Source organism: Falco rusticolus, chromosome 5 (genome assembly GCF_015220075.1).
Source record: "Falco rusticolus isolate bFalRus1 chromosome 5, bFalRus1.pri, whole genome shotgun sequence".
NCBI lineage: Eukaryota > Metazoa > Chordata > Aves > Falconiformes > Falconidae > Falco > Falco rusticolus.
Window position 1 is genome coordinate 62453038 of NC_051191.1, and position 15353 is coordinate 62468390.

The 15353-nt window shown below is 37.6% G+C and overlaps 1 protein-coding gene across 6 annotated transcripts in view; it reads right to left on the minus strand.

Annotated features, from left to right (window-relative positions):
* The window catches only part of MYBPC1 (myosin binding protein C1), a 79115-nt gene that overhangs the window by 50528 nt on the left and 13234 nt on the right, over positions 1–15353 (minus strand). For all 6 annotated transcript variants that reach the window (XM_037390268.1, XM_037390270.1, XM_037390265.1 and 3 more), the window contains exons 2-3: positions 8067–8099; positions 5018–5059 (exon numbers count right to left, since the gene is read on the minus strand). In XM_037390268.1, the coding sequence (XP_037246165.1) occupies positions 5018–5059; positions 8067–8099 (75 nt within the window). The remainder of the gene's footprint in view (positions 1–5017; positions 5060–8066; positions 8100–15353) is intronic.

Here is a 15353-nt window from a genome sequence, read left to right on the forward strand (position 1 = left end):
CTTTAAAAATCCCTTGGGAGGAGGATGTTGGTTGCAAAAAGAAAGCCTATATATGAAGGATTAATGTGTTATCTTATAAAAATTATTTCTCATTCATAGGAAAAAAAAAAGAATTTGTTTAGCGGAAGAGTTCTCACCACCTGCATCATCCAAAGCATAAGCAGACACTGAAGATGTTGATTTTCCGTGAAAACACAGTAATGATAAAGTCCTGTCAGATGTTTTAATGTTTTGTGCTAGCAACTAAATGAATGCAAGGTTCAGTAATTCCACTGCAAATCTTTCTCTGTATTTCATGAAAGTATAAAGTGTACTTTCAGCTCTTTTTGTCAATAATGTCACCCTTGTGGTTGACGATGGCTTGAAGAGGTACAGAATATTCTCTCTGGCCAGAAAAATATAATTAAGATCAATCAGCATAAAACCTTTGAAGTGACGCATCCTACATGATGGTGTATGATAATCACATTATTAAAGGGCCGCTCAATTTGACTTCTAATTTTTTTAAACATTTGAAAATTAAAACAACAAAAAGGTGTTACTAGTTTTGCAGAGGGATTGCTGGGGTTTCTCCAGGGTAATCTATAATTTTTCAAACAAAATGTTAGCATCAAATATAAGCAAATCAAAACAAACAAACATTCCAGAAGTACCAAAATGAAAGCACAACTGAATGTGCTGTAAATGGAAAGAGTATGAAAAAAACCACATGCCAGTAGGATTGTTTTGATAAATGGGTAATTATTAATTCATCATTCCTTATATCTCAGGCTTCTAGGACAAAATGAACTGACTATTGAACAAATATGAAAAATGGTTCAACAGCTATAACCCATCTGCTGCCTGTGGTGAGCAATTGTTCATGTTAGCAATAAAATCCATCTAAAGATAAGAAAAAATGCAAAAATCCAAGACCTGGCAGCAGAACCATGATCATTAGTCCACTTTACTTATCTTCTGCAAGTAAACTATTAATGGAATACATTTAGCAACCTGTTGCATGTCAAGAGCTAGGTATGAAGAAATCACTTCATTTAACTCATCAAAATCATTTGACAGTAGGTCGATAAGATATATTTACTTTATGGAGTACATTTTTGTTCTTTGGCTTCTATTTGTCTATGGCAAATTTCCATTAGCAAGTAGGATATTTATGTTTATTTCCATGTATCTAAACAATCACATTAATTGAGGACTGGGCCTCTTGGACCTCCATCAGGAGCAGTGTCTTATAGGATGAAAGAACACTCCATATCTCAGAAGTAACTCATTTTAATTAGTGTAATCTCAATATTAAAATTTCTAACTGCTGACAGAGCAGGAGTGTAGAAAAATCTGTCAAAATATAAGTAATAACTACTGATTTATATATGAACTGCTTATGAATTTTAGACCTACTTTCCCTTGATTTGAAATCTACCACACAAAAGTGGAAGCTGCTATTCTGCCATCAATCACATCGTTGATAAACAGTGTTTTGCAGAAGTGGCAAAATCATATTAATCTATTAGTTTACTTTTCTATTTTTCAGCTGTTTAAAAGACAATTTGAAAGCCATGTGTCAATGTCAAAAGCCTGGTGCTGCAGAACTGAACAGGGAACTTCTGCAATTGACTCTACTGGAACAGCACCTGAAATGTGATTTAATCCACTAACAGAGCCCGTAAACAAATTAATCTTTCTTTGTTGTTGTTCCCTGCTCGCACTGACGGCCGCAGAAGCTGGCATGAGAGATAGGCAGAGTGGTGAGCAGGGAAGAGGCACTGTTTTGCAGCGAAGAGGCACTGTTTCGCAGCTGCAGGTGACTTAACATTTATCTGTGCTACTGCACACCGGAGCAAATGTTCAGGGATAAGGCAGGATGTAGGTAAACAACACAAAGAGTGAACCTGTGTCTTCATGGTACGTAAACACACACAGAGGAACTCAACCAATCTGCTGAATCTTTTCGGTTTATGCTGAAATTACTAAGCACAGTTTAGCCCTTCCAAGACTAAGAGTTTAAAATTTAGTTGCCTTCAATTACCCATCTGATTTTCAAAGACTGTTCGGCAGTCCCATCAAGTGGACTTGAAGTACATATGTACAGCAACTGTACAGTTTTAGTTGAGAGATGAATGGATAACTGAAACCTGCAAAAATACAAAGATGAAACATGCAAACATTTTAGTAGATGGTTGGATGGAACCTAGAGGAAAAGGTATCAGTAAAACATGCAGAAATTTTAGTAGCTCTCTGAATGGCTGGATGTGACCTAAAAAAGGAATGAGCAAATTGATATTACAATTCAATTATTATTCTAACAACTTGGAACACAATTATAACAATATTCAATCTGTAAGATAATGCTAAAATTAAAAAACAAAGGCAGAAGATTTTAGATTGAATGAATATGGGATAACACAGTAAATTTGGTGGGATTTCTGTTGAGTCACCTTTCTCTGGAATTAAAATGGATGATCATATATATGCTGAATTTTTTACAACATTATTTCCGACATTTTTGAAACTAGAAATGCTGTAAAAGATTATTCTATGCAAGAAAATTTTATTTTTACTGCTCTGAGCTACTAATTTACAGTGAAATAATCACAAGATAACAAAGAATTTATCACACCGTCCACTATTTCTTAACTTTACAGTGAACATAAAGGAACATAAATACATTATTTCACAAGGACAATAACTACTAAAAAGAAATAGAACAGTAAAACAGACAGATAGTTATACTTCATCTTCCTAACTTCTGCAGTTAACTTGTCTTAGAGATGAGGTGAAAATTATGGACTATGTTGTTTATGTGGACTACCAAGCTTGCTTTCCTGGCTGCCAGGTTCCAGCACAGCCTGACTGTACTGCAGAGAGGGGCTGTCCCAGGTTCCTATGGTGTGCTGTTTCTTATAAATTATGAGCAAAGAGGTCACAGCTGCTAACACTGTATAATTCAGATATTAAATCCTTCCTATCTCATTTCCATTCAGGGAAGTACCCAAATGTGTTGCTTCTGAAGCTACAGAAACAGTTTCATGAGTAACTTATACAAAAGATAACCTCTAGTTGGTTCTGTCCTCATTTCCTTGTTGAATTGCTCATTTTCTAGTGTAAATGATTTTGGACAGACTGGAAAAATGGAACATTTTCCCATTTTGTGAATTATGCTCACCATTATATTTTCTTCTGGCAGACAAACATGAAGGAATCACTCTAAGAAAATATACTTTCCCATACTTGGTGATACTCTGCAACAAAAGAGGAGCTGATAGGAACAATTGCACTATAACTAATTAAACAAAAAAATTACTACTGAGTGCTTGGCAATGACATCTACATTGCTTTGTGGAGGTAACAGTTTCACTGGAGTATGGCAGGTTGTTCTTTCTACGTACTGGTATTCAGACTTTCGCTGGAATTCTTACAGAGGCAGCTGATACCACCACGGACTGAAACTGGAAACACTTCCCTTCCTAGGATCTCAAATATTTTTTTTTGGTAGCAAAATCCTCCTAGAAAGGCTAAGTACCAAAAAGCATTTTTCCACTTAAAAATACCTCTGTTCTTCACTGAATGCAAACCAGACCCATAATAATATATAAAAAGATAATAGAAGTATTTGATAAGATACCTACCATGTTTTCTTTTTTATTCAGTAAAATGTAGACTTGTAAGCAGTGGGGAAAACACCATTCATGTTCAGTTCAGGAACAAATATTTCTCTCATATCAAAATAAAGCAAGCAGAACTAGCTGCTGGAATAGCTTGAGGCAAGACCTTCATCATTTTCCTATCATTAGGCATGCAGATTATTCCTGAATTATGTTTCCATTGCCAAGATGACAGATTTGATTACTCACATGAAATTTTGTGTGTCAAAATAATTGCTCAATGCAAAGATAGCTGGCAAAATAACATGCACTGAATTCTGGTTCAGCATTTTTATTTTCTTTAAGGGTACTTGAATCATACTCTGTGTTTATATTTTGACTTTGCTGAAAAAAATAGCCATGCACGCCTTTGCCAAATAACTCTGGAAGTATCAAGTATGCATCCAGTCTGTCTATAAGGCAAAATTTTGTCTTGAAGAGACCAAAAGCCAGAACACATTTTCAAGCAAGCCATTTCTTGATTTGCCATGAAAAAGCATAACTGTGCCAAATGAAAAGCAAGCAATACATCAGTTGTAAGTATATTTCGGTCTGGTTTAGCCCTTTATTATAGTGAAGGAAAAAAAAAGATTATTTTTTTGAAAATAAGCTGATGAGCTGTTTGAATTCTACTTTGGCAGGGAGTTCAAAAAAGAGCAAAATTTGGCCCAGTTCCCTCAAAATGTATCTTTGTAGCTGGAAGAATTGTCAACAGAGCTGCAGTCTAATCTCAGTGGCACAAAAATATATATTAAAAATGGAGCTGGTTTTTACATGCATTGCTAGTGGAACAATTATGTGTTTATTCACAGTAGACAGTCCTCAAAGACATTTTTCAGAACTTGTAATGAGCTCAACTGCTGGGCTTCCAAAAAGGACAGGAAGAAAAACGTGTAGTTTCTTTTATCAGATGAAAAAAATCTATTGGACTTTGCTGAAAGGTAAAACATGCAATATCAGGTTTCTGTGGTAGAACAGAAGCAGCTTAGAGTGACAGTAGAATATTGTCCGCTCTATTTAAAAGCTACCAGCATCCACAGTATCTGAGTTTTAGCAAACTTGGTCAGTGTTAACATCCAGGCTCACTTAAATGTGGCTTTCTGCTCATGCAAATAACTTGAAAATTGATCTGTTAATTAAACAGTCTATATAAATACTGTTGCTGAAGTGTCAGTCTTGTTTGCAGAATTTCATTAAGTATCATGATTTCCTTGTGCTGGATAAGTCATGCAGATAAAGGATCCAGGAAGCTTCACATCACACTTCTGAAATTTGGCACCCAAATTCTGAATTGCAGCTCAAGCAATCCAGCATCAGAACAGCATTTAGGAATGTTCTCTTTACTGCCCATTTTAAAAATATGATTTCAAACTCACCTTTACCCTTTCCAGTTTCACCCTCCTGCGATGTTTTTTGTTCTGTGTAGGAAGTACAAGTATATTTTTGAGAGGATCTTAAAGTAAAAAGAAAAACTTACACAGCATTAAAAAACCAGCAATATTCTACGTTCTGCTAGTATTGAAAAAGCAAAATTAAAGTGTTATTGAGATATATGTATATGTAATACACAGTTGTAATCCCATAAATCATTTTACAACTCTGTGCATATCAATGCATTTTCTGTGTCTTGAACAAGTGCATAAGGTTGATGTTCCTGCACTCAGTGGAAGAAAAATACTGTGTTTTTCAGAAGCAGCAATCGTTAGTCTCTTGTTCTTGGGCTTATTTGTGAAAGCCTTTGAAATGAGTTAATATCATTGCTAATTTGAATGGAATGGGATCAGACGTGAGATACTGCCAAATATTAATGGTATACAGAGCTCCATCACCCTAATCAATTTATCCTTAAGACAAAGTACACCACAGACAGAACATATTGAGGGTGTCCTTAATTCTTTACCATCTTCATCATAATCTTTCCTCAAGCTGTTTGCTTTTAGTTTTCTTGATCCAGCTTGTCCTCTACTCCAAGGAGGTGAATGTGAATTATCTTTGACCTTATAGGTATGCGAAAACTTGGACTGTATTTTCAACAAAATAAAAATGTCTGTGCTTTTTCTATTTCAGGATCTGATATGATTCCTATTCTCTTTGGTTTTGTATCTCATTCAATTTCCATACAAGACCATTTAGAGACTTGTCAAATCATATGATTTGTCTTCAAAGTGTAAACACTCAATATTCTATTGCCTGTGAACAAGGACTTTCTGTGGCAGACTTACCTGTCAACTGTCTGATAAAACATGCGTGAAGGTCAACGGACTAATATTGTTAAGATGGAGCTAAGGTAACTTTTGTGCCACAGAAGAAATATTTGCAAGAACCAGTTGATATGATTATCCTGATTTCTTGTTCACATGTGCATAACCATGGTAACTATGAAAATAAAACTTGAAATTTGGAAGACAAGTCCATATTCTGGAAGTGTGACAGAATCCTGGATGCTTCTGTCTGAATTCCCTAAATTTCCAACCTCCAGTTGTCAGGTCATCCATCTTGGCCAGATGGTCAAATTGTTCCTTTTTAACGGGGATTTTGCTACAGTAACACTTTCCCTTCCTACTAGGAAATGAGCTTAGAATTCACTGTTCTTGGCAGGTGGTAGCATGTCTAAATCCCATTTGAAAACCTCATCAGGACTAAAAATACCAAACTGGTGGCTTGACATTGAGATCTAGAAGGAGCTCTTACAATGGCTTCCCCAAAATTTCCTGCTGTAGTTCAAAATTATGATTATGTCCAATAAACTATTTATATGTTATAGCATTTGGATTCTTGAACAACCAGCTTCCTTCTTTGTGTGATAGCTTGGTACGCATCTTGATGATACATCTTGGTAATCCAAGATGACAGCATCTCAAATCAGGCAGAAGGAAGCCAGGAGAAGTGATTGGTACTTCCAGCTTAGAAATATCCCAGTTTGGTCTGTGCCTAACCATAAAGGCCTGCTGACACCCTACTTGTTGTACAGAGGAAGTACAAGATGGGGGAAAGGAAGGGGGTTATAGGAGTGATTTAATATTTAATCCTGTGTATTTAAATAAAAACAAAGATGATGTAACTTATTTGAAAATGTTAATAAGTCTTTTAATATAACATTTCAAATATGCTATTCCTTTCTGTCTACAAAAAGCAGTTCCTCATTTCAGTTCTACTTAAAAGTTAAGACCAATGAATAACATGAATTCAAGTACAAAGTCTATCTGATAAGTGCCTCAGTGTGAACATTTTGAAATTAATTACTTTAATATCAACTGTACAGATTTTATGGCTGAGTGAACCACAACCATCATGAATGAAATACAAATTACCTTTCCTTACAAATAAATATATGTGATATGAAAGAGTTCACCCTAAGATAAAAATAACAGATGGGCTATTTAAACATGAAACTCCCTGTGGCAAATGGTACTGCTACCTCCAGACTTTGTCTTTTTTTAATGAAAAAGTGTGTATTCTTTAATAAAATAGCATATCATTTAAACAAAGATATCTTGAATCAGCACGATAAAATGCCAGTTTGCAAGACTGTAGTAGATGCACGTTTAACACCTACAGAGTATTCTGTTTGGTACTGCTGTTTAGGTAGCTACACAGAGAATAAAAAACTCACCAAATGGTCAAATTAGACATGTGTAATGTACATATGTTATTAACCAGCACCTGAGAATTTAACTCAGGTTGCTCAATGCAAATCAAACTCACACAGCAAAGGCTTGCCTACCTTTCCAGCTCCCACTAAAGAAAAAGTAGCAGGTCGGCACAGAGCTTCAGCTTAACTTGAAGCCCTAGTACTTATGATTCAGTTTCACCTAACTTTGGCTTCCTGGAAGTTACTCACCCACTCAGTTCTAGACAACCAGACTCCTCAGGGCAACTGCCTATACATAGACAACCAGTGCCATTTTAGATGTTATCCAGGAAACACCCATTGGATGAGCATGTATGACCCAGGATCTGCTCCACTGATTGTAGGTGGAGCACTGCTGAACAACTTAGACAAGATACCTAATCTTCAGATGGCTAAAATTAGGTGAAATGAACCCCATGTTTGATTCTGTCAACTTTACTCACAGTGTGCCTTTGAGGAGAAACAAAAGGGAATATTTTAGTGATTAGATGCTGTTCAGCATCAAAGAAGACAGCATAATTTAGCCACAGAATTTAAGCGGTCATCAATTTCCTGTATCCTGAAAAGCATTTGCATCATTATGCAAACAAGTCTCTCGCAAACAAAAACTGAGTCTGAAAAATCAACATTCAGGCAAAGTGAAGTGAGAATATCTTACTCAGTTGGGTTTTCTTACTTTTCTTACTGTTCTCTCAAAGGGACAATGTACACAAAACATATTATGGCTATGCAGTATCCAGTCTCATGGAACTGTTGTTAGTGTTACAGCAGAAATTGGTGTTTTTTACACTAACCTGGAGGTGGCGGTGCACTTTCAGTTTCAGTCTCTGAAAAACAAGGAAAGATGACAGATATTGAGCTTCAAGTAAAAGCAAATATTTTTCACATATTTGGTATATTCTTGTTGAATTTGGACACAGTTTTGGTTCATTTAATATTTTAATGCAGTTCTCAAATTTATTTTTGCTTTCACACATGCAACACATGGCATCTTCAGAGTGACAGGGTCAGAGGCCTAAAGCTATTATGCTCTGTGAAGAGATGATACTGAACTTTTCCAGTCCAGAGAGATATAATACTCACAGAATCATAGAATTATTTAGGTTGGGAAAGACCTTTAAGACCATTGAGTCCATCCAACCATTAACCTAGCACTGCCAAGTCCACCACTAAACCATGTCCCTAAGTGCCACATCTACAAGTCTTTTAAATACCTCCAGGGATGGTGACTCAACCACTTCCCTGAGCAGCCTGTCCCAGTGCTTGACAACTCCATCGGTGGAGAAATTTTTCCTAACACCCAATCTAAATCTCCCCTGGAAACTCGAAGCCATTTCCTCTTATCTTTTCACTTGTTCTTGGGAGAAGAGACTGACACACGCCTTGTTGCGACCCCCTTTCCTGTAGTTGTAAGAGTGATATGGCCTCTCCCAGACACGCAGGTCATCTTCCTGCACATATTCATGTTAATTTATATAGGTGGGACCCAGCACATTCTGGGACCTTTTGGCAATTCCAGTTGAGGACAATTCTGGAATATCGTGGGATCCAAGTTGAATTTCAAGTTTGGGTTTGATTTTTTAAAGTGAATTGGTCTTGAACATATGCTTAAATATATAAATTAGCACATCGATATGTTTCTGTCAGATGATATCCTATGTTTAAGCTATGATATTGCTATGTTTAAGCAAACTTTCAACTGGAATAATATCTGATATGACTTTAATTGTGAACTTTAATTAACAGAAGAGGGTCATTCACAAAGAATCCAGAGACCTTTATTTAATTTTAACCACACCATTAGATCTAGAGTTCAGAGTTCAGTGAAATCAGCTTAGCAGCTCTGTGTAGAACCTACAGTATGTTTCGGTGTTCTTTCTTTCAGTCATTCTTTTTAATCTAAATTGCTTTCCTTTCAGATGTGTGATACAGAAACCAGGCTTTTTATCCTATTTAAATGTTATCCTTTTGGGACGACATGTTCTCTGATCTAAAAATATTTTTTCAAAAATTAACTAGATAAAATTTACTTTTAAACCATTAAAGGAAGCTTATTTTCAACTTGTAAAATCCTTAGGACTCTGGACTCGTTGAAAATAGTAATATTTATTGGAGGTAGTGCATTGACTTATAGTTTAAGTACTTGCAACAAGCAAAGATTTAAAAGGTTGAAATCCTTAATTGTAACAGTAGATGGCTCTTACTAACCTTTGTCATGTTATGGGTATTAACCTTTGGGACCCCACCTAAGGTCGTACTCAGGAAATAAAGTTTCAATTTCTGTCACACAGAAATGCTGGTAAGGCTAATCCTTTGCACTCAGGTCTAAATTTAACTAAAACATAGTTCTCATTCTTAATATATCCATTTAACATTTAAAAGGGAGAAATACTTTTAGCACAAATATAATTTTGACTGTGTGAATTTGATATGGCTTAGGAACTTCCAGTCACATATGCAGATACTACAGTATATCCTTGTAGAAGGTCCACTGAGAATCCCTTGCTACAGGGAAAGAGCTCAGAGATATACATTCTGGTCACAGCACCCATCATACAGAATAGAAGGGAGAATGTACATTAAAGATCAACAGAAACAGAGTCTGACAATAATAAAACAGCTTTACTTAGGCTTATAGCAATTTATTTTTTCTGGTCTAATAACTAACATACTAAGTTTTGCTTTGTGACCTAGGAAAATATGAACATTTTTCATATGAAACTATGAAAATTCCACCACAAAAAGTAAGTCTTGGAACATAACCCTTTTACTACCATGACATTTCTTACTGCTTCCACTGAGAATAAAATAACATCTGTGGCATGGAAATCTATTTCTTGCATGGAAAAGTAATAGCAGATAATGGCTGACTATATAATCGTCTTTTTGAAATGTAATGGCTAGAAACAGGGAGTATTCTTACAAACACTGAATTGGAAAATTCTCTTTGGCTCACCAGCAAGGCCCACAGATTTATAAACAAAAGCTCACCAAACTCAGCAATTTCAAGGCTCAGATGAAAGGCTTATGAGCCTTTTGAGGGACTTTGCTTGAGATCTTCTTTCATGTTGAAAAGTATTTCATGGCTTCATCACACTATGAACACATGGTTCAACACAACACATTCTGTTGGTCAGAGATCACACATCTTTAGTCCTCTCTTACCTAGCAATAGGCACAGATGTTAGCCAAAATCTACTGCACAAACCAGACTAGAAACACTATTATTATAGTCTGAACTTCATCTCATACATGCAGACATACAAGGAGATATTCAAAACCTAAGCAATGTCACAGACAACCTACTCTAGCTGACCCTGTTGCTAGCAGGGAGGTTGGACTAGACAATCCCCAGAGGTCCTTTCCAACCTCACCTATTCTACAGTTCTGTGATGGGATGATGACTGAAGCCAGACCAAGAAGTCAGTGGTTTCTTTCCTAAACCATAATTCAAGGCTGTTTGGTCCATTGCTAACCGAGGCAAGAACTGAGCTCAGGGAAGAGACCTGAAGTATGGTGCAGAAGGAAAAAAAAGGAAGGGGTAAGAGTTCCAGGCACTGGGGGTGGCAGAGACATGGGAGATACTTCAGCATAATCTTTTGGCCATGTGTGACCCCTTTCATGGTCATGCTTGGCTTACAGTTCCATTCCTGAGGACAGCCAGGAAAAAAACCATTAATAGCACTGAGTAGTTTCCACCTCCCCAAAGAATGATAGCCCTCTCTGGCTGACCTCTGCAACAGGCTTGTCAGCCAGGAAAGGGCTCTGTGCACTCAACCAGCAGCTTACGGTTGTGCTCCTTCCCTAGGAGGCATGCTCACTGGAGTCCCCAGATGCCATTCCCGACAGCCCCATTGCCTAATATGGTGCTTTGTCGAGGCATTGTCAGGGGGGCTGGCGGTGGAGAACGTGGTGCCTCCAGCATGCGCTCCCCAGCCCCTTGGGAGAAGATGGGTTCACCGGGTTGTAACGATCCCTCCCATGCTACAGGGGAAAGCGGCTGTTGAAGGTCCAGTTACTGCTGGATTGACACCATGTCAACTGGGCCTTCTACCAAGCAATTGAAGTTCATTTCTGGTTCACAGTTTCTAAGGCAAAAGGCAGTGGTTTCTTCTTTGCAGTTCTTTATGTAAGAAGCCAAGAATGTTGGATGTCAGTGGGTTGTGTTGCGCTACACAGAGACCTTAGGTTATTCATTGGCTGTGAAACTTGTAAAGCAGCTGGTTATATAAAATTCTACAGCAAGAAAAGGAACCAACCTAGCAGTCTACTACATGGCTACTCAGAAAGGATAGTAGATTAAGAAGTGTAGTTAGCAAATAAAGTGAAAGCACAACTGTCACTTAGATAACATCTCCAGAAATGCTTTCATGCCTCAGCTGCATCATCAGATGCATTCAGGATCCAGTTTGACATAGGATATGAGCACTTAGAGACAAGACATTTTTATTTGTGATTTATAATTATACATGCACACATACACTCCTGAAAATCAGCAGGAGATGCAACCTGACCCATTACCAACAATTTTCCATCACTGTTCCACATTTACCGTGTTCAATATTTTGGATAAAAAAAGGACTTTAAATCTCTCCCTGTGTGTATAGATAACTAAGCTTTTAAAAGTTCCGTGAGATTACCCATGCACGAAAGTTATGGAAATGCTTAAAAACCATGTTAAATTGGGACTACCATTATTTAAAATTTCAATTCCATTTTAGGTCTGGCTGCAGTGACATCCAGCCTGCAATAACCACAAGTAGCTTTGGATCTGGCAGGGTGCTTATGTGTGATGGCCATTTTTCAAGGGCTCTAAATTCCCGCTTCCACTGGCTTCTGCGACAGCAACAAGCATAGAAACTCCCTGACCTCATATATATTACTTTTCACATTGGAGTATAAACATGACAAGGCATGCTGACAGTTCTAAAACAGTCTCCAGGTCCTACTCTACTACTGTGCTGGGAGCAAAGTATTCTGGAGTCTTGAAGTTCAGACCATTCGAGAGCTACAGGTTGTCAGCAAGCAAACTGGGAAAGAGGTCTGGCTGGATAACTCTTCTCATTTTGCAACTCTGTACTCAGGACCAGGTTTGTTTTGGGTAGGCTTAGGAACTCTCAGTAATATTGGAAAACTAGTAGTGGTTTTATCCCCTCAGGTGAAGGAAATGACCTTGAGCTTTAAGTCAGGGCTTGCACAAAGTCTAAAGTTAACATTTCACCAGGCTGGAACATTCAACAGGAAAGTTTCCTGCACTAGTTTCTCCCTGCAGTTAGGTATAGATTGGTTACAACCCAGCAAAGACTCTGGTCTAAACAGACAAGGAATTGAGGATTTCACCCGGTCTGACCAGAGGGCTTACTCCCATCTACCTGAAAGGGAAGCCAGGACTACAGCTGCATCGTCATGGACACAGGTATATCATCTCTGTGTAACAGCAGCATATTAAGGTGACTTTCATATGTCAAAGAGCACGAGGATGGTCACTTAATGCTTTTTGTCACAAAGACCTGTCAACGTCAAATTGTGCCATATTTAAGTAGGTGGATTAAGCTTGCGCACATAGCCTCAAGGGATCAGACAAATATAACTATTACGTAGGAATTCCTAAAGTGCTGACTCTGCTAGTCAGGCAAAAATAGACAAAATGCTAGTTTGGGGAGATAGCATAGCTCACCCCAGCCCTTGTGCAGTTGTCATGTGTAAGGATTGACCCCGGTGCACAGCCCCTGTAAGACACAAGAACTGCCGCTGTGGCACATGGCTTTCTCCCGAGGCAAATGCTCCACTAAAATAGGTGGGCAGGGAAGGTGCAAGGGTGTGGAACTGTTGCATTCCGCAAAAACTGAGCACAATCATGCAGACAGGGTCTGCCCGCTGCCTCATGAGTCTCAGTTCTTTACTGAGAAATCATCTGATTTGCGTGCAACCTCCACAGACAGTTCCCAACCTGAGTGGAGGCAAGAAACTATAACACCAGCTGAAATCACAACCTTTTTTTCTGAATATCCATGGACATTTTCTATATTACTTTTAAAATAAAGCTACAGAACCCATTCTAAACAGACTTCAGTCCTAGGTCCTGAGAGCAAAAGTGGTTCTAAAGGACTGAAGTGAATAAGCAGTGGTGCTCTGGTGGCTGTCTAGGTGACAGTTACAGTGGCCAGCAGTGTGATGCAGCTAGACTGATACATTTATTACGTATTTCTGCTTTCTGTTTCCACTTGTAATGATGGTGTAGACAGAAGAGGCTGCCTGTTTTGGCTTACTGTGACCGTTTCTGGTTAGTCATGAATACTGCAACCTTAGGTTAAGTACTGTCTGTTGTTGCAACAAAGTGAACAAATCAGCATGTTCACTGAAGCTGAAATTATTTTTGTATTCCAGCAATTAGAACCATCATAATCTTGTGATGTATCTTCAGCTAGGGACTGGAGAAGAAATAGACTTAAAGAATTTGCTTAAAAATTTAGTTTTGCATATGATTAAAATTCAAAACTAATGAATTCCTAATGAATTCCAGCTTGTAGGAAAAAACCAAAACCAAAGATAATAATTAGTCCAACTGTACAATCTCACCTACAATGCTCCTGTTTCAGTAATAATCTAAATACTTCCAATTATGAAGGATTTTATGGGCCACAGGATCCAATCAAACCATCATAGGATAAATGCAGAATGTTCCCCGACTTAAGGACTGCAAAACTGAATGAGCAGTTGGAACAAAAGCCTAGTAATAGTGAATTCTGTGGAATGAATTAGATACCAGGAAATAGTTTATAGATCTACTTGAGGAGCTACAGTAAAATTGGTGACTCCAGATTTTGTCTTCATTGCCATCCATAATTGTGGAAATGCATAAAGCAACCATTGCTTGTTTAGTGTGTTTCCTTGCAGTTTACATTTTTCTAAAATCATAGAATCATTTAGGTTGGAAAAGACCTGTAAGCGCATAGAGTCAAACTGTAAACCTAACACTATCAAGTCCCACTAAACCACGTCCCCAACTGCCACATGCTAGTAAATCAAATCTGATCATATGTAAGCTTCCACACTGTTCTCATTTCTTATGAGAATTTTGCTTTCCTATAGGAATTAATCTTTAAAGAACACTGTAACCATGACCTTGAACAAAAGCAATTTCTTTAATAAAATGTATGTTCACATATCTATAGTCTCCCAAGTTTGTACAAGTAGACTACCCAGTAAAGAACTATGTCATCCATGCATTAAACCCCCACATATTTAATTTCTGGTAGGTAGGAGGGAGCTATCGGCAGTCAACACCCTCATCAGATGGTGCAAGGCTTCCTTGGCAGTCTTGAAGTTGCATGTGTACTGTAACTGGGAACTAAATGGCTGCCAAGTGTTGACAGTATTTGAAATAAGTAAAGCTAAATTTGGTGGCTTTAGTCTAGTTATCAAGTTTCCATGCATTCTCAAACTCATTTTTAACCTACTCGGGCCGCAAGGCACCGATATGGAATAATCAAATTCCATTTGTATTTCCATTGTATCTTTCTTCTCTGACTTTATATCAAGAAATGACTGCACTAAAGTTCCTGAGCACTTGTGCACCCTGGAGAAAGAGTACTCATGCTTGTATCTCACAGATCACAGACTAGCAGTAGACTACAATTTGAGTGCTGCACTCAGTTGAAATTTTTTGACTAAATTTTTTCCATGGAGGTTTTCACAATTGGAGTTTTCTAACTTATCCCATCATTTAAAAAAACAAAAACAAACTTTTTTTTTTTTAACTTGCAAACTGAAATTTTGTGATGCTGTGTATCCTGCAAAATCTCATAGGCAAAGTTTTGCTGGATATACCATCTACATGGCAAAAGGATTTTGATGAAATGTGTTACAGTGCATACAAAAGTGATTTGTGCTCATAAGGTAATTCAGCTTGCCACATAACTCTACATTTATGAGAAGGCTTTGTCAGCACAGCTGTACCTGAAGGCCATTGAAAAATTTTCCAGGCCTGAGTCTGTTTGTGGCTATATTGATTTATTTTTTTTATTCTACATATTGATATGTTCAGTTTTATTTCCACGTTTGGAAATAAAAAAAAAATA